The 27932-nt window shown below is 43.9% G+C and overlaps 2 protein-coding genes across 12 annotated transcripts in view; one reads left to right on the top strand and one right to left on the bottom strand.

Moving 5' to 3' along the window:
- RXRG (retinoid X receptor gamma) overlaps nucleotides 1–27932 on the bottom strand; it is a 195937-nt gene that overhangs the window by 141113 nt on the left and 26892 nt on the right. The window lies entirely within an intron of this gene.
- Nucleotides 1855–22495, top strand: LRRC52 (leucine rich repeat containing 52). Its single transcript, XM_002760441.6, has 2 exons — nucleotides 1855–2534; nucleotides 22025–22495. Exons 1-2 carry the CDS (start codon nucleotides 1913–1915, stop codon nucleotides 22342–22344), a joined length of 942 nt encoding a protein of 313 aa, XP_002760487.1. The 5' UTR covers nucleotides 1855–1912; the 3' UTR covers nucleotides 22345–22495.

Below are 27932 nucleotides of genomic sequence, written 5' to 3'. Positions count from 1 at the left end.
AATGGGGCAACCTGAAGACAGGGCTCACTGAAGGAAAGAGGGAAAGTCAGAAAGAGGGAGAAAGGCAGAAAAGAAAAGGTGAAACATCAGCAAAATCAGTCGATGGTGATTTGGCAGGTGAATCAGTGATCATCTCTCATCGAACGGAAGCAGAAAACAAACACAGCCCTTCCAAACAAACCACCCCTGCCACACTCCACCCACAAAACACGCCCTCGCCACAGCTCCCAGAGCAGCCACTCTGGAAATTAATTCTTTTCTCTAGACTTTTAAGTGCCAGGTTTCTCTCCTCAGCAATCATGTAAGATCTAGGAAGGAACTTATTTTTTAATAGAATTTGTTTTGGAAAGGGTGGCTGCCCTATCAATTAAGTCATGCTTCAATTAGTACAGCTATCATTTGGGTCATTACTTTAAGTATTTGAAATGTCTACTTAAAGAAGGTCACTTTCAATTTGGTAAACACGCCTAAGTCATCATATTAATTCACAGCCAGTCACCCAAGGAATGCTGAGTAAGTAAACAATCAAGCATTAGCTAACCAGCCACAAATCCATTTGACTTTATTAATTTCTCTCTTGGCAAAGAAGCAAAAGAAGGAAGCAAACCATCAGAGACATTCTCACATCGTTCATTCACTATACATTTATTACATACCAGGTGCCAGTCACTGGTAGGTTTCAATATGTTATTAATATTCACAATTCAGTTATACATGAATGCTTTTAAAAAATGAAATCCAATTTTCCCAAAAATAAAAATTTCAGTTCCTCAGATGTTTTATTTCTGCCTGATGCAACTCTTCAGCTTCCAGGTTTTCTATCCCTCCCTCCAAAAGACTCCCATCACCTGACAAGTAATTAATGAATATAAATTCACACTAGAAGTACTAGAAAGGCACTGTTTTAAAAGTCCTGGGAGAATACGAGTGGTAAAAAAAAATAGTTCTATTGTTGCACTCAGATTTTTTTAAATATACATTTGGGTTTTGTGTTAGGAGGAGTAACTTATACTTGTTCAAAAAGTTTTTTAATAAAATACACATATATATGTTACAAATGCAGAGAGAGAGATGTATACATCCTAGGAATAAAGTCTTAAAAGAGTACCACTTTATCAGAGGAATTTCCTTTGCCTCACTTCAAAGGAAGCACCCCCTTTCCCATCTTCTCCTGACAACACTGAAAAACTGGCACCCATTCAAATTAATACCCAAGAAAAGACCCACGCTGAGAACTGACCTCAAGCTGTGCTCATCAGTAAGAAAAGGAGTTGGCCTGGAGATGTCCCATGTTCCCTCTATGGCCTGCAGATTAGGGGGTCCAGTGTCACCTAATCTTCTACTACAGCTCCATGGGGAGAGGGTACAGATACCATACACATCCACACACTGAACCCAGCCTGGTCCTCGACACACGCATGCTGCAGGCCCCTACCCATGAGGCCCCAACGTTCCCCAGGGAGCTCCAGCGGGCTTACCAAGATACACAAAACACCCCCACACATCTCCAGAAGGAGAGAGGAATCTCTTTCCCTCAGCCAGACAGTCTCCTGAGGCTGCTGACATCACAAAGGTGTCAACTGGCCACCTCATTGTCATGTGGCTCTCCCCTGGCTCCCCTTCACTCGCAAACGCAGGGAAAGGGTGAGACCTTTCAAAGCTGCCAAACGGGCAAGCTTCCAGTGGCAGTCTGGGAGCGAGTGGCAGAGCCACCAAGCTGGGCGGCAGGGCAGTGAGCCTCGCGTTTCAATTTCTGTTCAGTTCTCCTGTAATGGAAAATTGCTTTGCACAAAGCTAAAGTGTTACAGTTCTTTCCAGCGCCCCTCCCCCGCTCCCCCCCCAACGGCAGCCTTCGGATCAGAGGGACAGAGCCCGCAGGAAGGTGGAAGGAGGGTGGTTGTGGCTTCTTACTATGTCCCTTGCTTCAGGCCCTGGCCCCGGATGGTTACTCTTTTCCTTTGGAATGGGGCTGGTATCAGGGTCAAAGTGTCCAAATAATTGTCTGTGTCAAGCCCAAGAAGTAATCTGCACAGGGAGACAGTTAACCGAATACCCCCTTGACATACCCCTGAACACCCGGAGGCTGTTCCTGAACGAGAACAGAATCACTAGTTTGCCAGCAATGCATCTAGGACTCCTCAGTGACCTTGCTTATTTGGACTGTCAGAACAACCGGATTCGAGAGGTGATGGATTACACCTTCGTCGGGGTCTTCAAACTCATCTACCTTGACCTCAGCTCCAACAACCTGACCTCCATCTCCCCATTCACGTTCTCGGTGCTCAGCAACCTGGTGCAGCTGAACATTGCCAACAACCCTCACCTGTTATCGCTTCACAAGTTCACCTTTGCCAACACCACCTCTTTGAGGTACCTGGACCTCAGAAATACCGGCTTGCAGACCCTGGACAGCGATGCCTTCCACCACCTCCCTGTTCTCAAGACCCTGTTTCTGAGTGGAAACCCCTGGAAGTGCAACTGCTCTTTCCTGGACTTCGCCATCTTCTTAATAGTGTCCCATATGGACCCCTCAGGTGAGGGCTTGATTGGGTGTGGGCAAGAGGATGTGATTGAAGTGGCTCCAGAGAAGGTGAAGTCAAAAGATGGTCAGAGTGGGAGAGAACGTTGGGTAAAGCTGATTGAAAGCATTCTTATTACTCTGCAGGGCCCACCCTTGGGTTGACTGGAGAAGCAATAAGAAAAAGTTCTGCAATAGAAATTCAAAGAGCTGAGTTCTAGTCCCAAACTCAGCACTTACCAGTTGGCTACCCTTGAAAATGTCACCATTTCTCCCTAGCCTTGGTTTTCTAATCCATAAAGTGGGGACAATAATATTACCTAACGTACAGAGTTGAATCAAATATACGATGTATGTAGAAATGATGAAGTACTCTGATTGCAAAGTGATAATACGGGGACACTGTATTCTGTTGGTAAACTGTTTTAATCTGTTTAATTCAACAACTGAATTTTTCCAGGACAAAAAGTAAATTCAGTCATTCGTAAGCAGTAGAGAATTGAAAAGAGTATGATATATAGAAGGGAAAGTTTAATATGCAGATGGAAGGAAGGGCATGTGAGCTACCCAGACAGTGAGCGAGGGAGGAGGGAAGAAGGAAGACAGGGCTTTTGATAGTTGCTTTGTTTTAAAGATGCCAGCCCCCTATAGAAGGAGAGAATGGCATGAATCAGAGGAAAAGCGTTCCCAGTGCTCACAGTGTTAAGCGGAGAGATTCTAGTCTTACAGACAGATGCTCAACTCTTATCTGGGAGACTTCTGAGCTCCTTGCTGCCACTCTACCCACTGTCCTCCCCCACCTGCCACGGCCCCTGTGTCTCATTCCCTATTCATCTTAGGGACTTTACTGTTTCGTCCTTATCCTCCAATTCTTCTTCCCCCAATAATAGCACTTTACTCAGGAAAGTCAGAGCTTCAGAAATATGAGAAATAACTCCTCACATAAAGCCTGGAGCCACTGATGTAACCCAGCAAAACTGGACTCTTGGTAGAAAATCGAAAAACTGTATCTTCTCTCCTTTCCCTGGGTGTTTGTCTTTGAAAATGTTTTCATAGAGCCGGCTTCATAAAAGTCCTGAAGTTTCCACCATGAAGTCCTGCCCAGGTGGCAATATCCTAGGAATAATCCTGGTCAGAATGACAGACTTCAGGAAGAACTGGGGGAGAGAGAACCAAGTGGTGACAGCAAGTGAAAAACGTGCCCTCCTGGCCTCCCAATGGGCAGGTCTCAAAAAGTCCTCCTGGCAGAGTCTGGACTGGGATGAGGCAAGCAGGGCTTTTAGGAGGCAAAATTTAAGGAGGCACTGAGAGCGAGTGCACTGAGATTGAGACATTGCGAGTCAGTGCCTCCTTAAATGTTGTGCCTTAGACACCTGGCCCTACTGCCAGATATTTCAACTTGAGTTGTTAGAGTAAATCAAAGGGAATTAACTTTGTCAGACCACCTTCCAAAAGGACTAGAAGACAGAAGCAGTTATCTCGGGTAGGTTGCCCTGCCTCTCTGCAACACCATCTCTAGGAGCCAGAGATAATGTGTTCTACTTTTCTCCAAAACTGGTGCTGTGATAGTTTCTAGAAAGCACTATCAAAGAGGGCCAATATTAATCATCCTCATGCATGACATATGGTCCATAAAGGGGATTCTCCCTTGTCCATGCTCCTGTAAATTCGCCTGTGGAAGGGCGTTGTCTTCTCTTGGCCCTCACCACCAAACATGCACATTTTCTTGAATAGAGCCCGTCACGTTGCAAGGGGGACCTCCCACCCCAGCTGACAAGAGTGACATAGCTCGGCTTCCACCCCAGCACCTAAGCCTACCATTTCACCTCCCAGTTCATCTCCCTTCATCAAATTTCTGCTTGAACAGTTGCATCTTCTCAGAATTTTCAGGCTGACCACTTTGGACTCCTTGACTCTTCAGTTCAATCCACAGTTTAATGGAATTATAAAGTAAATCTTTTTCACTGCATAGTTTCCAAGACATCAGAAAGGAGTGTCTTATCTTGTCAAGCTCATAAGCTCAACATGAATGAAGAGTCTGTTTTGTGAGGTAGACAAAGCTTTCGTCCCCCTGCTGCGGGACCCCACATGTGTGCCCACAACTGCCAATTTATTCACCTCCCTCCATTTTTCCACAATGGTACCTCACTTTCTTTAGAATGAGGATGTGATAGAGTATCTATCACACCAACACTGAAATTTGTGCCCTCAGCCTGTGGAGGAGATGAGGATTGGTATTTTTAACCCTATCCTTGAATGAGAAAATAGGTTGACCTCCCCAAAATCACACAGCTGATAAATGGCAGGAAAATTATTTGAACCCGTTGATTTCAAATGCAGGTGTTTTTCCACAAGGCTATACTATCTCATAAATCCTCGAATTACGTAACTGTCATCCTCTAAGTGAGTTTAGTTATAAATATATGTCGTATTACAAAAATATGGCTACAGCATCTAAACTTTAACTTTATTTTTTTATCTGGCTGCCACCTGGAACTGACTCCAGATCATTTTCATTGGATAATAAGCACTAACCACCATAAATTCATTGATATGCCTATACTTCCCTTGCAAACCCAGGTTTCACCCCAGTCTACCCCAACTCCTAAAGGGTAAATCTAACCTTAGCGTTTGCTCTCATTTGGGCCCTGATCAGTCTGGTTCTCCCTTCCCCTACACACATACAATCACAAATGTGCACACAAACACACATACATACATACACACACATATGCAAACAAAGGATTACATATACCATATATAATACATTTATACCATATATACATATATATACATACATGTGTTACATACCTACACATATATATCATATATACATACATATCTACTTGCATGCCCACCCACATATTACATACACATACATAAATGTACAGATTCATGCCCACACACATGAACAGATATGTGCATACCCATAAAGTTGAACACACATACAGTAAAATTCATTAGCTGCTTCACTTGCCCTGTAGCAAGACCTCCATGTAAACAAAAGATACTGAGTTCATTTGACTCTCCTATGATGATTCATGATCTCCGCTAGGTGGAAATATCTTCACTATTGGCAAACATTCTTGGTGAACTCTCAAACTTAAGTCCACCTATTTATACCACATCTGCTATCAAAATGGTGATCTTTAACACATTCTAGCATGGAGCCCAGGAATCTCTCTACATATGTGCACATTTCAGGAAATAGGAAGATTTCTATGAAATAAGCTGAGCAACCTGGTTGTTTATAAGACGGAATCCAGTTCACAAACAGGTTCATTTTAGACCCAAGGAAATACTGAACCTTAGCAATGGGAAGTTTTCACTGTGATGTAATATTGAGCAATATGAGAATGCACATGTATATATATTCCTTGAAAAGCAATACAATGAAGTAAAGGACTTCCATGCTACAATTGAGTTCATCCATTCATCTATTTAAATACTTATGAGTACCTACTATGTGCCAAACAAGTGCTCATGTAGGTAACTAACCAAGAAACCTGAGGCTGCATATGGTGACTCACGTAACTCTGGGTCATCTGCATATGTCTGTGCCATAGTTTAGTTGGGTGTAACAGAACAAAACAGGGCAGGACAAACGAGGCCAGCATGTGCCTACCAGAGTAACAAGCACTTAGGACAGCCACTTATCCTCTAGGCAATGAAGGACAGCCACCCTGCAGGCAGCAGAGCCCAGTGTTAAGAGCTCAGATTTTAGAATAAAATCAACAGGTTATAATCCTAGCCCTGATGCTATCTGTAGGATATAAGACAAGTTACTTAACCTCTCTGAACTTTAATTTCCTCATCTTGAAGACAAGGATAATAATAGAACCAGCATCCCTAGGGCTGTCATAAAATGAAATGAGAACATTTATGAAGTGCCATTAGCATTTAAGCTTGACACACTATAAGCAATCAAAAAACAAATGATTGGTAGATGAGGAAAGATACAGGATACTAAGAGAGTATAATAGCAGAAAGCAGTCAAGTGGTCCCTCATATAAACAGTGGACTTCAGGAAGGCTTGGCATATGTGGTGTTAGAGGACAATGCACCCTGTCTAGAAACAGAACTATAGAGAAGCAGGTGGGAATATAGACAGGATGTGGGAAGGTGGGCAGCTGCCTCTAGGACTCTAATCCCTAATAAAATGGGGCAAGGAGAATCCTGGAAGGACAGGACAGACCTTTGCACATTTTGGCTAAGTTGGGTATTATTAGGTAAGTTTAGAACATGGGGGTTCAGACCCTAGAGAACAAAAGCAGAAGCTCAGATCAAGGCTTTCTCTCAGGCTGGGCCATGAGACCTGGGGCTGGACCAGCAGCAGCAGGGTGCCTGTCCCTGAGTCACCTGAATCTAGAACCAAAGCTCTACCTCAACACAAGCTCCACTTCCAGAGGCAGGTGTGGATGTGTAGGCAACATTCTAGGGATGTGTAGGCACTTTCTCTGGCCTGGGGAGACAGACATCACCGACATGGTATAACTGAGCAATAAATTCTTTTGCCCAGGGTCTCCCTATTCACTATCTACCACTAAGCTGAAATTAGCCACTAGAGATTCATCCTTTTGGGTCCCAAATATGTGTCATGATCTCTAAAAAGACCCTGTAAAAATACATGAACTCCTGGGAAGAATAACCCAAGTGCCCCTAAGCCTTTATCAGCTCTCAGATCAGAAGGAGGAGTTAATTCTTGGGAATTTGATTAGCTAAGATTAATCCTGCAGCAGTGGAGAACCTTGAAGGAAACAGAAGTGCAGGAAGGAAGTAGAGAGGTCTCAAAAGAAAAGACATGAAGGCAATATCATATGCTTCCCTTTGTCACATTTTAGCTAAGGACACCCCCCATAGAGGGGTTGTGGAAGAAGCCAAGTGTTTCATTCACTCTATTTCATCATAAGGCTACACCAAACAAGAATATCAAGACTTTCTCAAGTTGGCAAGAGATTTGGTGCTATTATCAAAGGTCCGAATCAAAAGAAACTCTCCAATGGCATACTCACCGGATGTACTGAAAAAAGTGTTCAGTTCTCAAAGAGTTAACATATTCACTTTTTCTTTTTTTTTTTTTTTTTGAGACAGAGTCTTGCTTGCTCAGGCTGAAATGCAGTGACACAAGCTCAGCTCACTGCAACCTGCACCTCCTGGGTTCAAGCAGTCTCCTGCCTCAGCCTCCCAAGTAGCTGGGACTACAGGCACACACCACCACATCCAGCTAATTTTTTTTTTTTTTTTTTTTTTTTAGTAGAGACAGGGTTTCACCATGTTGGCCAGGATGGTCTCGATCTCTTGACCTCATGATCCGCCCGCCTTGGCCTCCCAAAATGCTGGGATTACAGGCGCGAGCCACCACGCCCAGCCAACATAGTCACTTTTTAAACACAAAAGTTACAGCAGAAATGGAGGTGTGTTGTTGTGTGTCTCTGGCGAGGGTGCTCTACTGAGTCCTGATCAATACAGACTGAAAACAGCCCCACACATTCCATTTCCTTTTTGGCCCAGGTTAGTGAGTAGGAGGACTAATTCCTAGCCAGAACTGTTATTTTCCAGTCATTAATGCTATTTGAAGGTGAGAGTGGTCATTGAGTTCTTCCCAGATATTTGATTTCCCTCAAGGGACAAGGGTCGAATGGCTTTCAGGATGTTCTCGAAAACTCACTCAAACTCACAGCTCCACAACATACAAAACCTGGCCTCATACATCCCGTTCTCCTCCACCCACAAAGTCTGGTCTAATGCTGTCACACAGAAGTTTCTGCCACAGGGTAAATGGCCTATATATATGGTGTCCGATATAGTAATCACTAGCTGCATGTGTCCATTGAGCTCTTGAAATTTGGCTAGTACAAATGAACTAAATTTTTTATTTTGTTTTATTTCAGTACGTTTAAATAGCCACGTAAGGCTAGTAGCTACCAGACTGGTCAGGGTAGACTTTTAACATAGGATATTTAAGGTGGAACTTTAGAATCCAGAGTCACAGGTAAGTGGCTGTAGAGACAAGCCCAGCACAGAGCTATCCTGATATTTAAGTTCAGTGTTGATCTCTGATGCCATCATATTTCTTTGCTGTCAAGCACATCATGATCCATTTAACTCTGAAACATTTATTGTATATTCATTATGTGCCCAACATTGCATTATAATGCTGGGATGGCACAGAGAAAAAAGTCATAATTTTTGTCTTGAATAAGATAATCTAGGATGCAAGAGACAGAATTGAAAGCCAGGAAGCCCTATCCTGATCCCAGAAATGCCACTGTGTGATATGGGGAAAGTCACTTTCCTTCTTCAAGAGTCGCTTTTCTTGTCCTCAAAATAAAGGAGTTGGGTTAGCTATTCTCAAAGACCTCATCTAGCTGGTAGCCTATGGACCTAAATAGAAAGATCAGCACACGGGAGGTGAAAGGAGAGCAGCGCTCAGCAGGCAGGGTCCCAGGTGAGCAAGTGCATAGTGGCAAGTGCTGAGGTGGAGGGGTTCCCAGTGATGAGGGCTACATCACATAATTAGGAGGTTCAATTAAGAAGCAGATGCCTCCAACTCCTGCATTCGCTTTCCTATATAAGCACCCTCAACTTCACTGAAACAATGCCTCTGCCCCAAGGAACTCATTGTCCCAGACATTCCTCCCAGGCCAGACCTGCTCAAACAGTGCTTCTTAAATTCTAATGAGCACAAGAATCCCAGGTCCCATGTCCCATGCCCTGGGGTTCTGATTCAGTCAACTCCTCACGCAGGGGGTCCTTAGGCCACTTTTCAGGAACCTAGAACAACGACCTGTGTTCTGGACCTTTAGTGGCTGTTCCAGTTAGTAAATGAATCGATTTGCTCTGAGATGCTAAAGACTAGTGTTTTGAAATATCCCCTCAGGGAGCATTTGCAATTTGACAGGGAACAACCAGAAACAGTGAGAATTCAGAAAGCGACAGGCTACCAGGGGCAAGAGTGGGGCAGTTTGAGGACAGAGTCCCCTCTGTGTCAGCTCTTATAGCCTTCCCCAGTCATAAATGAGCCTGATGGTAGGGCCCACACATCAGAGGAGCTTGAGCAAGGGTGCTGCAGAGGCAGTGGACAAAGCCACTCAGGGCCATCTGCAGGGAGCAGATGGGTTGAGTCATGTGCTGCTTCAGGTCCAAGTCATTTTGAGGGCGTTTTGAGCAGAGAACATCTTAGTTTCATTACGAGGCTATATCATCCCATATTCAAGACTACCGTATTGGGATAATGGCCCCATTTCAACCTACCAAGTACAAAGTCATCCACAACTGTGCCCAAACTTAGATTTCCAGAATGAATTCAGGTCCTCACATTATTCCACTATCAATGCTTACCCATGTCCTCCATCAGGGAAATTAAAGACCAAAGGCCAAAAAAAAAAAAAAAAATGGCTGGGCAGCCGGCAGTTTCAAGGCTTCCAAGGCTGTTGAAAGCCAGAAGAGCAGCCTTCCAAGGGCAAGGAGGGGGCTGAGAGGAGTGCAGCTGAGTCAGTGATTCCTAAGCCACTCAGAAAATCTAAGAAGGGATAGGAGCAGCAAGCATGGGACATTTAGGAACCCCTGGGTGATTCTGACACACTCCCTGACTCAGGCCACTTTGGATCCCTGAGAGTAGGTAGGTGATCGAAGGGTACTCCAAGCTCAGAAATGCCAGATCTCTATACCTGGCCCTTCAGGTCACTCAGCTTCACTCAGGACCCTGGAAAACAGCAGTGCAAGTCTGGCCAAAGCAGCCAACCTCAGTTTCCTCATCTTTAAAGGTGAAAAGCTCCTCATTCTTGAGGTAATCCTACAATGGCTGGATGCAGCTAGAAAAAAGGATGGGGGCCCAGCTAGGAAGGGCCTTGAATGATTTTCTGGGGAACACATGATATATCCTAAGAAGTCTTGGGCGGCCAGCAAGCTGGAGGTAGGGCTAGGAAGGAGGCTCCTGTAGGCATTCAAGCCAGGCAGTGTGGCAACCTAGAGCAATGGTGAGGAGGAGAGGTGTAGACATTGGAGAAGGAACCATTTAGAAAGCAGAAACAATAGGATTTGGGACTGAACTAGTTCCTCTCATAGTTTCTTGTTCTCTCTGTGTAACTTCTGGCACAATTCTAATTAATAAATGTGTATTTATTTAACATCTGTCTTCTCTGATAGACTGGAAGCTCTATGAGAACAAATCCGAATCTTTAGAAACAAGCACAGGCCTGACACAGAGAAAATGCTCAACTAGTGTTTCCTGAGTGAATGAATGAATACAGAAAATAAAGGAAAGGGAGAAATCAACAGCAGCTCCCAAGACTTTGGCTTGGACAGTGTTGGGGCTTTCCTGACAAAAACACCCTTGGAGGAGGGCAGTGAGGAAGTCAGAAGATAAGCCAAGTCCCATCTTGACCTCATTGAGTGGGAGGTCCCTGTAAATCACTAGGCATTTGAATGTTCTGACCTGAAATTCAGAATACAGAACAGGCCATAAAATATACATATTATTTAAAGATCATCAACTCACTAGTGATCACGGAAACCTAACAGAAGATGAGATTAATTAGGAAAAAGTTTCAAATAAAGATGATAAGAGCCAAGTTCAGAAGCTTTAGCGAATACAAAGGGTCAAGTAAGAAAGAACAACCCATGTAAGACAACAGGAGCCCCCAGACAAAGGAAATTAGAACTGGGTAAATTCATGGAAGCCAAAGGGTTCCAAAAAGTGGGAAGAGGTGAGATAAGGACTGAAAACTGTCCATCAGATTTAGCACCAGAGATCCCTGATGTCTTGGGCAGTTCCGCTGGCATGATAGGAGTGAACACCAATCTGCAATCGGTTATGGGCTGAACACCAAAGATAAGAAGGAGTAAACCATGTTAACTACTCTTCTAGAAAGAGTGGCTGTGGACTGAAGGGAATACGGTGCTAGTTGGAGAGAAAACAAATGAAGAAGGAGGATTTTTAGGAGAAAAGAGATCCAACTATGTGCTTATCTGCTGATGGAGAGTTGATGCAGAGAAAAAAGACAAAGGTATAGGAAAGAAGGGAAGTCACAGGAAGGATGAAATCCCCAAGGGGACAGAAATTGATGGATGGTCTCCAGAACCAAACGGAGAGGTAATCCTTGAAAGGGGAGCGGTACCCGCTCTGTCCTCTGGGACTGCAGAGAAGGTGAGGGTAAGCAAAGATGGGGGAGTGTGATGATGGGGGAAAAATACAAATGAGGGAACCACCTGGTGCCTGTATTTCTCTTTCAGTGAGGTAAAAGACAAAGAACAACTTTATACCTATGAAGTACACATTTTAATGTTTTCTATGATGCATCCATAACACTAATCAACTAGGTGACTATCCATTATCCTTGAGATGCTCACATCCTACTTGAGCAGGCAACACTAAGGTGGGCTCTAGATGTGGGCCACCTGGCTTTCATCCTGCCTCTGTCACTTGCCAACTACCTGACTGTGGGCAACAATCTCCATGCAAGCCAGGTTCTCATCTGCAAAATGCAGATAAAATAGTGCCTATTACCTCAAGTTGTGATAATTAAATGAAAAAAAACCACATGAAGATTTTAGAACTGTGCATAGTAAATGTTCAGTTAATGCTAGCTGTCTTTGTTGTTACAAACCCTTTTGCCTGGTGGTGATTCTGAGTCTCACGTGAGATGCAGAGAAGGGGTAGAGCAGTGTGAGTTTGCAGAAACAAACAGGGTGAGCAGAGGCAAGGAGTTCAATCTGGGGTCCCAGAGCTCTTGAGGTCTTCAGCAGGTTGTTAAAGCTTCCAAGATGGTAACATAAAAACCATCTAACCTGCTGCATGGCCCATATGCAATGATAGTTTTTGTGGGGGGGTTTTCTTTTTTTTCTTTTTTCTTTTTTTTTTCTGGAGACAGACTCCTACTGCTCTGTCACCCAGGCTGGAATGCAGTGGTGCAGGCTGGGGTGATCCCCAGCATCCCAAGAAGCTAGGACTATACTCTTGTGCCACCATGTTTAGCTAACACTATTATTTTTAGTAGAGATGGATTTTGCCATATTATCCAGGCTGGTCTGGAACTCCTGGCCTCAAGTGATCCGCTCATCTTGGCCTCCCAAAGTGCTAGGAGGCCTAAGCCACTGCAGCTGGCCAATGATAGCTTTTTTGATCACACAGGTGAATCCGGCCTTCTCCTCAACCCAAATAAGAGAATTACTAAAAATCTAATGCATCCAACGAAAACATAGTTAAGACTGGAATTAAAGTCATGTTAGACAAACCCTTGTAATTTTCAATGCATTTTCTTCTAACAGCTGAGATGGTTTGATCACAGCATTTGGCTGAGGTGAGGCACAGGCATTGTTATCCCTACATGACATTTACAAAGGGGTAAAGAACCCAAACATTTATCTGAGTACATACATTAACTGACAGTTACTGAGTACCAATCAGATGCCCGTGCCTTGGCCAGGCACGGGGCATACTGCTGTGAACAGAAACAGACATGCTCTCGTGAAATTTACATTCTAGTGGGAGAAGAAGACAATAAATAAATTGATACATGACATAATGCTAAATAATGACAAGTGTCATGGAGGAAAATAAGAGAGAGGAAGAGAAGAGTGTGCCTGAGATTGAGAACAAGGCAGGAACTTCAGGCTCAGTGGGGCTACAGAGGTGATTTGGAGCAGAGAACTGAAATAAAGTGAGAGAGAAGCCATGTTAATATTATATAGGGACGAAGAAGGTCTTTCTGGACCACGGGGAGAATGAACACAAAGGCCCTAGGCTGGAATGAGTTTGACATATTAGAAAGTGAGTATGGCTGGAGCAGAGTGAAGGAAGAGGAGAAAGGAAAGGAATGAGATAGAAAATTACTGAGGCCAGATCACATAGGGTAGATAAGCAATGGAGAGGCTTTTGATTTTATTCTAAGGGTGATGGGAAGTCATGGAAGGATTTTGAGCAGGGAAGTGACATGATCTGTGATTACAAATTACTCCCACTGCTGTCTCCACATAGAGATTGTAGGAAAAAGCAAAGGCACACATTCAGAGGCCAACACAGTTCAGGCAAAAGAGGACAGTGGCAGGGACCAGAGCAATGATCCAGGTAATGAGAAGAGGTAAGAACCAGGGCACATTTTGAAGGTAGGACTAATAGGGTTTGCTTATGATCTGAACATGGAGTGTGAAAAAGGAGGCAAACAGGACTCCCATGTTTCTTCCTGGTGGACTGGTGGACTGGTGAATGGTGGTGCCCTTCAGCTCCTGGGGTTCCACAAATGGTTTGTTTTCCATGAGGACAACTATCTACTCTCTGGATTTTTCTGAGCAGTTAGGTAGTTATTAAGCAGGCCCAGCTCTAAGCCAAACTTAGAAGAAACTAGAAAAAAATTTCATTTTTAACTTGTAAGAAGCACCTGGTCCCAGCCCCCAGCCCCATCATATAGCTGGTTCCCCTCATCCCACCAAAAGGTGGTAGCAGGGGGGGGCTACCTCTGAGTAGGATTAAGTCATTTGATTCTTTTTCAGAAAACTTTACACTTTGAGTGTATTTTATTGGTGAAATGAAAGGTTTCATCTCCCACTGAGTTCTGGGTACTGACAAGCACATGGGAAGGAATTATGAGAAAAAGAAAGCTTTCTGCCTCTGAATCATGACCATATGCAACCAGTTATACACAAGACCAGTTCTGTAGCCTAAAACACCTGTAAAGCACAAGAATAATCAGGTTGAACTTGGTGAACATCAAGGTCTCATCTACATGTTCCGTGAGTCTATGAATCATTTTTAACCTTTAAAAATCTATAGATTCTACATACAAGGGGGGGAAATTATGAATATCAGATAAGAATAGTACTTTGTACAAGCCCAAATAACACAAATCCTTAAGATTTTATGGTGCCTGGGATGGATTAGACCAGGAGTCAGCGAACACTTTCCATAAAAGGCCGATAGTAAATATCCTAGGCTTTGTGGATCTTCATTGCACCTACTCAACTTTGCCATTAGGGTGAAGGCAGCGTTAGAAAATATGTAAAAGAATGGGAAAGCTGTGTTCCAATAAAACTTTGTTTACAAAACAGCAGGCTGGATTTGGCCCACAGGTTGTAGTTTGCTGACCACTGGCTTATGCCATCATTAGATGACAGCTGGGCAATGAGTAAATGGAGCTCCAGAAAGGCAAAGGTAGAAGCCAGTGCCAGGACTTGAAATTCTCATAGGTTCATGCATGAGGATCTGAGAAGGGGGCCTTGCTGGCCAGTTGGCTTTGGTGTTCTTGAGCAGCCATATTGCCCAACCTAGGTTTCCTTCTAGGGAATTATCTCCTCTGGGCACCCACAGTACAACAGAATATATAATTATGATCTCTTCAAATTCATTTGGGGAACCTGTCCTAAACAACAGGCCAAAAACATGAGCATTTTTAAAGTGCTATGGGAGATCAGACCAATAATTCACCCTGGCATGCAACATGCATTTATTGAGCACCTACTATGTGCCAGGCACTAAGGGTACAAGGGTACAGAAAAAGGATCTCTGCTCTCAAACCGTTGTCAAAAAGCAATTTGGAAATAATAATAATTAATTAACTTTTGATATCATGTCTGCAATGGTTTATCCTCACACTCTTTCTCTTGTTTCCTTCTCTTCAGTCTTAGAGGACAGAGGAGGTACCCTTCCCAGTTCAAGGTTTATACCTCCATTTGGTCCGAGAAAGCATCCATTCCTGCCTCCTTGGAGCTTCACTTAGCTCACTGAACCCTCCTCAGACTCACAGGAATTGATACTCACCCAGTGTAGAGTGTCTGAGGCAGTCCAAGGTCAGCTGACCCACCTGTGGTTTTCTACCACCCAGGTTCCCTTTCTTACAGCCAACCATTATGTAAAGGATAGTGAGCCCAAGGGTTTAAGTAACAACCAATTCATTCAACAAACACACCCTGCGCTCCAGCATCCTGATAGATGTCAATGAACAAAACAGACAAAAATCCTCATCCTCATAGCATCTGTAATCTAATGAGTGGAGTCAGACAAATGAATAGGTGGCAAATCAACTTCCTTGACAAAAACATAATTTAGCTTGCAAAGAACAGAAGGCAAAACACTGTACCTCTAGTGATATTTGGGTGGACTGGGGCCTAATAAGAAAAAATGGGGAAATTAGGCTTTTCTCTAGGTCCAGGGTAGAAGTTGATGAAGTGCTTGACAAACTGCTTAAGCTGATAGGAACATATTTACTCACTGAGAGGTAATTGCAGCACCTTCAGATTCAACCCTCTTCTTTTCCATTGCCACCGCCTAGATGCTCGCCCCCTCCAGTCAGTCTAGAGGGTTCCTGAGCAAGCTGCCACAGGGGCTCAGTGCAGGCTGCCCATGGCCTGGCTCCTTTGGAGGCACTAAGTCCCTAGGAACTTGCAGCAGAACCCTAGGCAGAACTGCAGTCCCTCCTGCAGACCAAGGAAAGAAGCAGTTCCCCTTATAACCAGAGGGTTCAAGACTACTTTCTGAAAGGGAGGCCTCCTGGGCTTCTATACTAATAGGTGTGGTTCCAGGTCCCAGACGCATAGTTCCTCCATGCATCTGATTCTGACAGAGAGGTTTTCTGCCTTTAAGCAATAATATTGTGTACAGAAATAAACCAGATGGTGGTTTATGTTTCCTTAGGAACTATTTGCAATAAGAAGTACAACATTAATGACCACTGTAGTTAATGCCCTGGGCCACTGGAGTGAGGCTGAGGAAAGGGATGGCATAAAGCTGGGTCACCTGTCTATAAAATAAAGGGAGCCTCGGCCGGGCACGGTGGCTCACGCCTGTAATCCCAGCACTTTGGAAGGCCGAGGCGGGTGGATCACGAGGTGAAGAGATTGAGACCATCCTGGCCAACATGGTGAAACCCCATCTCTACTAAAAATACAAAAACTTAGCTGGGCATGGTGGTGCGTGCTGTAGTCCCAGCTACTCGGGAGGCTGAGGCAGGAGAATTGCCTGATCCCAGCAGGCGGAGGTTGCGGTGAGCCGAGATCGTGCCATTGCACTCCAGCCTGGGTAACAAGAGCAAAACTCCGTCTCAAAAAAAAATAAAAAATAAAAATAAATAAAGGGAGTGCACAGCATGTACAATAGTACTTGCTAACCCCCTGTGTGAGAGGCAAGGAAACCAAGAAAGCCAGAGAAGGAAGAATTGATGTACAGTTTATTCATTCCATAGCATGGGAATAATTAAAACTACCCTATGGGGTGATCAAGAGTAGAGCTTAGAGCTTAATTTTGTAAAGCATCTCATATAGTACATAACACATATCAGGCACTCCAGGATCAGCAGATGGGTGTAAAACCTGTAAAGACAGTATACTAGACTTGGAAAAGAAGGTATGGTTAACAAGCTAAAGAAAAAGAAGAGAAATGATTTTTTTCTATATATAAAAAAAGAAGGCAACAAAGGGTTAGAAAAAGGATATGAAATAAGAGGGACAAATGGAAAAAAAAATAGATGCTAGATATAGTTACAAATATATCAGTAATGACATTAAATGTCAATGGGGCTGATTAAAATACAAAGTTTGCTTGCTTGGATGAAAACCAAAACCCAGCTAGGAAAACAAAACATACTGCTTACAAAAGTATGACTTAAATATAGGAACATAGAAAGATTAAAAGTAAACGGACAGAAAAAGATACACAATAAAAACACTAACCAAAAAGAAATTCAATGCAGCCATACTAATGTTAAACAAAGTAAACTTCAAGGCAAGAACCATTACTAGAGATAATGAAAGATACTGGTCAATGACATAAAGGTAATTCTACCAGGAAGATACAAAAATTATAACTTTTTATGCACCTGATAACAAGGCTTTAAATTTGTAAAGCTAAGGTTGGGTGCAGTGGCCTATAATCCCAGGACTTTGGGAGCCCAAGGCAGGTAGATCATGTGAGGTCAGGAGTTCGAGACCAACCTGGCCAACATGGCGAAACCCTGTCTCTGCTAAAAATACAAAAATTATCCAGTCATGGGGTGCATTCCTGTAATCTCAGCTACTCAGGAAGCTGAGGCAGAAGAACCACTTGAACCTGGGAAGCAGAGGTTGCAGTGAGCTGAGATCGTGCCACTGCACTACAGCCTGGGCCACAAGAGTGAAACTCCATCTCAAAAAAAAAAAAAAACTGTAGAGCAAAACTTGAGAGAAATCTATGGGGTGGACCAATACACAGCAAAAACTGGTAATTTTACATAATTACTGGGACTAGTAGACAATAGTCTAATAATATCACGAAGTCAACAGATCGAGACCATCCTGGTCAACATGGTGAAACCCCGTCTCTACTAAATATACAAAAAATTAGCTGGGCATGGTGGTGCGTGCCTGTAATCCCAGCTACTCAGGAGGCTGAGGCAGAATTGCCTGAACCCAGGAGGCGGAGGTTGCGGTGAGCCGAGATCACGCCATTGCACTCCAGCCTGGGTAACAAGAACGAAACTCCGTCTCAAAAAAAAAAAAAAATAGTCAAATAATAACAAAGAAACAATACATGTTTATAAATAAAAAGTCAATAAGGATATAAAAAATTAGTACACCACCACAACCTAACTGACATACATAGAATAATGTACTCAACGAAGAATACATTAAGTCCTCATTTAATATCAATAGGTTCTTGGTAACTGCCACTTTAAGCAAATGACATATAACAAAACGAATTCCACCATAGGCTAACTGATATAAGGAAGACTTAAGCTTCTATAGCTTATTTCTAGTCACAGAAACATCACCAAACTTCTAAATAAAGATTTTTAAAATGCTTCTAATATTTAGCAATGAAATATGAAACATACAAACATTTAAGAAAGACTCATACAAACAAGTAAGATAATATTTGCCTAATTATTTCAGTTCAGGGTTGTGAGTGGCTGAAGCCTATCTTGGGAGCTCAGGGTGCAAGTTGGGAGGCAGTCCTGGTCATGACACCATTGCATGGGGGGCCACGCATACACACTCACACTTACTCAGTGTGAGTGTCAGTAGACACACCAATCCACCTAATATGCACATCTTTGAGATGTGGGAAGAAACCAGAGAAAACCCATGCAGACACAGGGAGCCTGCACAAGCTCCATACAGACAGTGGCCCTGGCTGGGAATATTTTTTTTTTCTCATTAATACTGCAACAAAATGACATAGAATGAAACGGCGGCGTTATTAGAGGATCTACTGTATAATTTTTTTGTAGCACATGGAAAATGTACTAAAATTGACCTTACATTCAGCCATATAGCAAATTATCAAGAAATTTCAAAGGATCAAAATTACAGAGAGTGTTTCTATAGAATTAAACCAGAACAGTAGGATTAACCTAGAATCTCATAATTTAAAAAAAAATACTAGAAAATCCCCCGTTTTTACGAATTACCCAATTTGGTCAATGAATGCTAGCTCTTACGAACAGGAACAATAATGATCAGACATGGTTTATGCCTTTAAGAGCTAAAAGTCCATCTAGTAAGGGAGAAAGGATGCACATTGTAAATAACCATCATGCAAGGTGGAATGTGACAGGTACATTAAGATGACACAAGGAAATGCTAGGGATGAGTTCACAAGTGGGAACAATCACATATCCTGTGAGCTCTGAGGACAAGGTGGTTGAGGAAGGTATCCATGGAGTAGAGACATTTAGGCTAGATTTTTAAAAGATGGAAAGAACACGATCCTGCAAAACCAGGGGTATGAGGTGTTTGATACAAAAAGAGCAGTGTAACAAAGGTAACTACAGATGTGGGCAAGGGTGAGATGTAATAAGGCATAATATGCAGTTAATTTGATTGGAGCAAAGGTTACCAGCAGTGCTGAAAGTAAGGGGGGAAGAGGAGAGAAGGGGTAGATGCTGAGGGGCTCTGAATGCCAGGCCAGATGGTCTGGGTGCTATTCTGAAGTTCACAGGGGGTCAGAGGAGGGTTTTGAGCCAGAGTGTGCCTGAGAAGAGCTGTACTTGGGAAAGGCAATTTGGCAGAAGTGTGTGAAATGGCCCAGAGCTGGGAAAGGGAAACAATGGAGATAGGGAGCCTGGGAGGGGAGAGCCCAGATCTTGGCAGTGACTGCGACTGGGAAGAGGGGGAGAGAATTCAGCGGGAGAGAAACCCAGGCCTCCCTCCCAACAAAGCCACCCACATCCCTCACTTAGCAGCCTAACAATGCATTAAAATCACTGCCTAATTGCTCCTTTCAAAGTTAATGCTCCAAAATGGGGAAATGTGTGTGATGTTTAGTCTCATCTCTGCCGCCCAAGCTGCAATTTGAAAGCCCAATCTTTTTAAAAATAGAATGAGATAAACCCCCCTAGACACATCCCAGACCCTCCAAATCCCATGTTTTCCTTTCTCAAATACATCTTTCTTTATAGATGCATGTGTCTCCCACGGTTTGGGCAGGTGACCTGAGCTCTCTCTGGATAGAATTCCTGGAGAGCTCCCAGGTGCTTCCCCTTCTCATTGGCGCCCCATGCTCAGGCCTCCTGGGCAAAGCCACAGAGGTCCTCAAACCAGGCTGACTGGAAAGAAGTCCAGAGGCATAATTGTGTTCCTGTGACTTCAGCCCTCAACTCCTTAACCTCTATCTGAGGGCCCTCTGGTGGGGCAGGTTTGCCCTGAGGGCCACTATCCCCTACTCAGTCTAGAGAGAGGTGTCTTCCTCTCCCTTCCTCTGTAATTATTACAAACAGTGGGTATGACACAGTTCCTGCACCGGCTTCCCCTCTTGCATCTACAACTTGTTCTGAGAGTGAGTCCTAAACAGCATTACATACTTCAAGCCATCTTCCTGAACAAAACAAAATGACTTTGCTGTAGGTATACTGATACAGAAGCAAGAGGAAGGTAATGGTGTCCAAGTGAAGAGGGCAGCTCTTTTCAGCCACCCATAAGCCCAAGTGCCTTTTCCCCAGTCAACTTACTTCTGTACTTTTAATTTAAATGCTGCTTCCAGCCCCCATTAGGATTTCCGTAACTAATCCTGACTTTCCTAACATCCTGGGTCACCAAGGATAGTGATGTTTTCCCTAGTCAGGCAGTTCCTACCCTGAAGTTTAGAGGAAACTCCTCTCCACAATAGCTCCTGTTTGCAAATCCCACTTATGCAAAACAAGCTCACACTGGTGTTCTGTCTTCCATCTTCTCTATCCTATCTAGATCCTGCAGTTACCTAGAACCTTCGAGTTATGGGATCTCCTGAGTCTCAGTTTCCTTATTTGTAAGAAAATAATATTATGTGTCTCAAGGTTATTATTAGAATTAAATGAGATATTTGTAAATCACTTAGTGCATAGCAAGAGCTTAGCAAATACTGGCTGCTATCATAATTTTATTTGTGGTTGTCTCAAGCCCTGGCCTTGGCCCTGAGCTGGAGCTCAAGGATCTAGTTTGTGCCAGATACCTACACCTGAGTGACTCACCACAAGCACTCAGCCTCAGCATGGCAGAGTATACGGAGTTAGAAAAATGCAGGGCCAATGATAGGGCTCCGAGGATTCTGTGCTCGAGGCACAATCACCTGCCTTCTTACCTATGTTGGTAAGTCCTCTCCACTACTCTGAGAAGTACCATTCTTTGCACTGCTAAGAGGAGGAAATGGAATTCAGAGAGAGAATCCGGTATTTTGCTGAAGTTTACAAAATCAGCAAGTAACAGGGTCTGGATTAGAATCCTGGCCTGTCTAGCTCCAGAGCCTACTTTTCTTTCTGTTATCTACTGAAGGCCATGGCACTAGATATGGGCAGGTGCTGAGAGAAGTAGCCAGGAAGTTGAGTCAGCTGCTAAGAATGACTGAAGACTCATGTCGATGACATAATCAGCCAGTGATGGATGACATCACCACTGAGAAGCGGAACTGCTTTCCCTATTGGCAACCTCTTTACCCTGAGCTCCCCTGACTTGTCATGGGGGGATAGTGGGGAGCGGGTAAAACACACGGTAAACATTTCAAGGGAATCTTATCTCTCCCTAGAGTTCAGTGGCTTGCGAGGCTCTTGGGGGATGCTAGTGGTGCCAAGCTGGACTCAGCTACTGCTAAAGAAAAAGGGAGAAGGTGAAGGAAAAGTTGGGAAGGAGGCTAGGGAGGGGAGAGAGGAAGGTGACTGGTGAAGAACAGGGGCCTGTCAACACTCCGTGGCAATCCTGCCTAAGCTTCCAACCTCCCCGGCCCTGTTGTGGCCTCACCTTCCTTGAGGATCCTTAAGAAGCATTTTCATGGCCTGAATGCCGCAAAGCTTGGGGACAAGGAACAGTCCAGGCCCAGTACTTCTCAAATTCTAACGTGCAACAGATACCCTGAAAGCCTTGTTGAGATGCAGATTCGGATTCAGGAGGTCACAGGTGGGTCCTGAGAGTCTGCATTTCTAATAAGGTCCAGGTGATATCGATGCGGCTGGCCCACAGACCACACTTTGAGCAGTGAGGGTCCAGATGGCTCCTCCAGATCCCCTTTGGCCTTAGAACTCTGGGAGTCACGCTGTTTCAGCATCCTACCTGCTGTGTTTTTCTTCTTAGATGATCTAAATGCCACATGTGTGGAGCCCACAGAGCTGACAGGGTGGCCCATCACACGAGTGGGGAACCCACTCCGGTACATGTGCATCACGCACCTGGACCTCAAAGACTACATCTTCCTGCTGCTCATCGGCTTCTGCATCTTCGCCGCAGGAACTGTGGCTGCCTGGCTCACAGGTGTGTGTGCTGTGCTCTACCAGAACACCCGCCGCAAGTCGAGTGAAGAGGATGAGGATGAGGCTGGGACTAGGGTGGAAGTCAGCAGGCTGATTTTTCAAACCCAGAAGACCGCATCCCAGGAGTTCCCTAAGCTTATTTAGTTGCCTGAGACAACCATCTTATGTGCCTCCCCCAGGCTCCCTGCTTCCTCTCATGCCCTCCCCATCCCACTACCTTGGAGCTGTCATAGACATTGAAACCTACTAGTAAAATGAATAAAATCTCTGGTGGCCAGTTCACAGGTTGGTCCCTTCCCACTTCACCAGCCCAAGGATGACTCCTTGAGCTCAGCAGGATGGGGTAGAACAAAATCTAGAAATACTGTTGGATGCATCTAAATACCAAGAAAGCCTGCACCAAAAGTAAGCCAACTTGTGTTTAATAAGTACCTATTATGTCCCCAAACTAAGTGCTGGAGGGATAGATACAAGAAATACAAGATTTAAGATCTTCCTTAAGATCAAACAATTTAAGTGGAAGTTAAGGTTAATATTAATCAAATGGAGAAAAATATAAGGGAATGCTAAGAGCTAACATTAATGGACTGTGTCCATGGTCCATCTTCACACTCCATCTCATAGTTATCACAGCAATCCTGTAATACTGATATTATTTTACCACGAAAATTTGAGGCCTGAACAGGTTAAACAACTGACTGAGGTCACCCGACTGGTAAGTAGCACAGCCTCCCAAAGTCCATGTTCTTTCCTTTACAGGAAATATAAATATTTAGCAGCACAACCAAGGGTTCATCATATAAGCCTGGCCATATAGAAGTGGCCACCACTTACTGGGTCCATCCCAAGTGCCCAGAATTATGCCCAGCTTTATATGCATTTCCCCCTGGGCTGATGCGGGCAACAACATCAGGTGGTCATTGTTACCATCATTCTCTTAAGGCATGGAGAGATTAAGTCACCAGCTCATAATCACACAGTCGGTAAGAGCAGAGCAACTGCTGGACCCATGTGAAAGTCCATGCCCTGTGCACTATGAGCTGCTGTTTGTCACAAAGTACTAAACAGAACAGCCACGTGTACACAAGCATGTCCTGCACTCAGGCCTGGGAAAGGGAGAGAAGAGAGAGTTGGCTCAACCCAGGCCCCAAGACCCACTCCAAGTTTTCCTTTTTGCTCTACTCAGATCAAATTATACTCATGTTCAAGACTCAGATCAAGGCCAGGCGCGGTGGCTCAAGCCTGTAATCCCAGCACTTTGGGAGGCCAAGGTGGGTGGATCACGAGGTCAAGAGATCAAGACCATCCTGGTCAACATGGTGAAACCCCGTCTCTACTAAAAATACAAAAAATTAGCTGGGCATGGTGGCGTGTGCCTGTAATCCCAGCTACTCAGGAGGCTGAGGCAGGAGAATTGCTTGAACCCAGGAGGCGGAGGTTGCAGTGAGCCGAGATCGCACCATTGCACTCCAGCCTGGGTAACAAGAGCGAAACTCCATCTCAAAAAAAAAAAACAGATCAAACCCCCACCCATAAAACTAGCTGTCTCTAAACCCCCAACCAGACCTGTTTTTACGTCTGCACTTCCACTGTGAATTGCATGTGACTCTAATCACCATTTACCCCCCAGTTTGTTTGGTGCAATGCTTAAGAGATTGGTATGGACTCAGGAGCTGGATCTCCATCCCCAATTCTGCACTTAGCACTGTGTGAACTCGGGCTTCCTATGTATAATGACCTTGAGAGCAGAGACCACCTGTCTTCAGTATTCTCTATTGACACAGCATAAGGGGTGATAACTTACACAAAATAAGTGTTTATTACTGCATTCTATTTAAATCCCAACCCACCAATCGTTCCTACTTTGTTATCCAGAACTAAGAGTGACCATGGACAAATTATTTAACTTTTGTGTGCCTCAGTTTCTTCATCTGTAAATGGCAATCACTACAGTACTTATATAGGGATATTGTGAGACTACAATGAATATCAGTTATAAGAAGAATTTATTTTAACAAACTTTTTATTATGGGTTAATTCTGGCTAAGTTACAGAGATAGCCCAGAATTCCCATATACCTCTCATCTAGTTCCCCCTAATGTTATCTCACATTACAGTGGTACATTTATCAAAGCTGAAAAACTTATGTTGGAATACTGCTATTAACTAGACTACAGACTTTATTGGTATTTCACTAGTTTTTTTTTCCAATGCCCTTTTCTCTGTTCCAAGACCCAATCCAGGATGCCACATTTGCATTTAGGATATTTTTTAAAATAATAACATGTCTAACATTTATTGGGCACTTCTGTATGCTTGGCATTGTTTTAAGTGCACACACACACACACACACACACATTTCAACGAATTGAATCATCATAACAATCCTATGAGGTAGGCATTATTCCCATCAGATCGTGAAACTGAGGTTTAAGAGGATAAGTAATTTGCTAAACATTTCACATCTACTACGGCCAGAAGTGAACCCAGCTCTGTCTGACTATAGACTGTGTCCTCCAAATCACCAATCAATATTGTCTCTCAGGAATTTAAACTACCAAGAAAGTCTTGGCAAAAGAAATGTAAATTGCAGCTTTTCATGATAGCTTCTCCCCTAAGATTTTGCCTGGATCTTCCAACAATCATTCATTCCACAAAAATGGACTGAGCGCCTACTCTGAGGATGCCTGAGAAGATCACAGTGAATGGAGCAGTCGTGAAGCTCAGGAGCTTCCAGTTCAGTTTGGTGGAAAAAAAAAAGAAACAGGCCATTTCAGGACAGAGTGGTAAGTGCAGGGCAGGCACAGTATTCTAAGGGGACACAAAGGAAGGGAATCTCAACCAGGAGGCAGTAGGGTGTCCTGGAGGGCTTCTCAGAGGAAGAGGCATCTAAGCTGAGGCTTGAAAGTTGAGATTCACCAGGCAAAGTGGTAAAGTGGATGTGGGTGACAAAAAGACATCCTAAGCAACATGAACTGCATATACAAAGGCCTGGAAGTGAAGAAGAGCCTGGTATGCCATTATAACTAGAATATAGAGAGAGTATAAGGGATGGAAGGAAAGAGAAACAACATTAGAGAAGCAAGACCAGATCCTAAAGGGCCTTTTATATCCCTTGCGTTGGTCAGGGTTAAGATAGGCTATGCCACAATAACAAATTAACCCCAAAGTTTCATTGGCTTACCACAACAAAGACTAATTTGTCATTCATACAGAGTCCCATGCGGGTAGGGAGCCCTCCTCCACCCTGTAGCTCCAGCATCTAGAACATGGCCTCAGAGGTCCACTCCAGAAGGCAACAGGCAAACAACTTGTAACTACTGGGCCTGGAAATGACACGTCCCTTCCACTCACATCTCACATGGTCCCAACCTTACTGCAGGGAAACGTAGTCTGTGTGCCAAGGATGCTATGGAAAACTAGGAATAGTCTCTGCCCCACTAGAAAAAGATATTGGAACTTGCTCCTGAAATACACTCAAGAGTTGTAAGCATGAGAACCACCAAGTCTAATTAACTTGTGTTTGAGAAAACTCACTCTGGCTGTAAGGTGAAGAAGAGACCAGAGGGAGGCATGAAAGGAAACCAGGAGACTAGCAGTATTACAACATTCTAGTAGGGCCTTGGGGGAGAGGGTGATAGACTGACCAAGAGCAGTGGTGGTGGGAACAAACAGAACTGGATGAATTTGCAAGGTTATGTCAGAGGTAGAGTTGGCAGAATTTCATGAGTAACTGGATATGGGAGGTCAGAGAAGAATTAATGGAGGCAGGATTCAAGAAAAGAAGAAGGAGTTAAGGACTGTGCCCAAATTTCTGATTTGGACAGCCAGGCGGCTGGCAGCATTAGTCACCAAGGCAGAGAGAACCACCACATGGCATACTGGATGCAAAAACATGCCAGGCAATAAAATATGGGGAAGGGATAGGGGAAGATGGAGGGTTAAATCCTCATTCTCTCAGTGGAAAGTCAATAGTTGGTGCCTAACACCGCCAAAAAATCAAATAGGAGGAATAAAAGCATACTTTTTAGACAAATCAAAAGAATCAGCAAAAAGAGTTCCAGGTGCTTGCCTCTGGGGAGAAGAAAATGCTGGGCAAAGAATGGAAGACTGCTGTTTCATAAAAAATGTTGTACAACTGCTACTCTTTAAATAAACTATGTATATGTATATTTGATAAAATTTATTTTTTAAAGGAAAGACCAGCTGGTCTGGGATGTTGCGCCTTTCCTCCCAGAGGTGTCTTTAGTCTTTAACCACCTTAAATGGCAGGGTGTCCACTGTGATTACAAAGGGTAGGGCACTAGTCAATGGGACACTCATACCACCTGCCGCATTTCCTCATTTACAATATGCCCCTACACTTAATTCTCAGAAAAAACAGGGAGGGTTTTTTTTGCTTTGTTTGTTTATTTGTTTGGTTGGTTTTTGAGATGAAGTCTTGCACTGTCGCCCAGGCTGTAGTGCAGTGGCGCAATTTCCGCTCACTGCAATCTCTGCCTCCTGAGTTCAAGCAATTCTCCTGTCTCAGCCTCCTGAGTAGCTGGGACTACAGGCATGGGCCACCACGCTCAGCTAGTTTTTTTTTTGTATTTTCAATAGAGATGATCTCCTGACCTCATGATCTGCCAGCCTTGGCCTCCCAAAATGCTGGGGTTACAGGCGTGAGCCACCACGCCTGGCCAGGGAGGGTTTTTTGGGGGAGACTATGCTTGACCTACATCTTGAAAAATCATAGAATTTCACACACGAAGGAGCATTTCAAATGGATGGTAAGGAGGACAGCATGGAGGTATGGCAAACAGATGTGTTAGGGAAAGAGTTGTAGTTGTGCTTGGAGCCTGGAAGACAAATGAAGGTGACTAGAAGATGGAGACAGAAGAGCAATCAGGGAGCTGATGAAACTCGTACATGTTTCTCCAAAGAAGGTTCATGGACCCACATCAAGATCCTGAGGGTCTCTCAGTCCTTCAGATGCTCAGGGTGGGCAGTGTCCTGCATGTTAATAAGTTCACAAGGTGAATTTCATACACACCAAAATTTGAGAAACACAAGTCAAGCAAGAGGATAAAGTCCTGAAATAAGGTCATGACAGTGTGAATGGGAGGAGGAAATTGTCACCAGACCCAGGGTCTTTTGGGTCCAGAGCTAGCCTTGGCCAACAAGTCAGATAAAGTGACTCTTCTGCCTGCAAAGAAATGCAGATGGTGGGGAACCAGCAATGCCCTCCAGCTCCTGCCCAGCTTTGACTTTCATTCCTGCCTTAGTGCAAGTCCTCTCACTACATATGATATAGGGAAGAAGTACTGATTTCAAGTCTCAGCTTTTCCACTCTGCATTTAATCTGAAAAAAAAAAATCACTTCATTGCTTGGGTCTCAGTTTCCCCAACTGTAAAATGAGGTGGTTGGACTAGATTACTTCAAAGGCCACCTCTAAATCTAAGCTTCTGAAAACAACTCTGGATAATATCCAGAATATACAAGGAGCTCCTGAAAATCAAAAAGAAAAATACAGAACTCCAATAGAAAAAATTGGCTGAGAACATGAACAGGCAATGGATAGGAGAAGAAAAAAAACTAGCAAGCATATAAAGAGGCGCTGACACTCATCAGTAATCAGAGAATGCAAATGAAAACAATAGATGTCACTGTGTCCCTATTAGATTTGAAAAGCTTTGAAATCTGGATGTCACATTTTGGCAGGGATATTAGGCTGTAGGAACCCTCATGC

Source organism: Callithrix jacchus, chromosome 18, assembly GCF_049354715.1.
Source record: "Callithrix jacchus isolate 240 chromosome 18, calJac240_pri, whole genome shotgun sequence".
In the NCBI taxonomy this organism is placed as follows: domain Eukaryota; kingdom Metazoa; phylum Chordata; class Mammalia; order Primates; family Cebidae; genus Callithrix; species Callithrix jacchus.
Note: the sequence above shows the minus strand (reverse complement) of the source record. Positions and strands in the feature narration are given on the sequence as shown.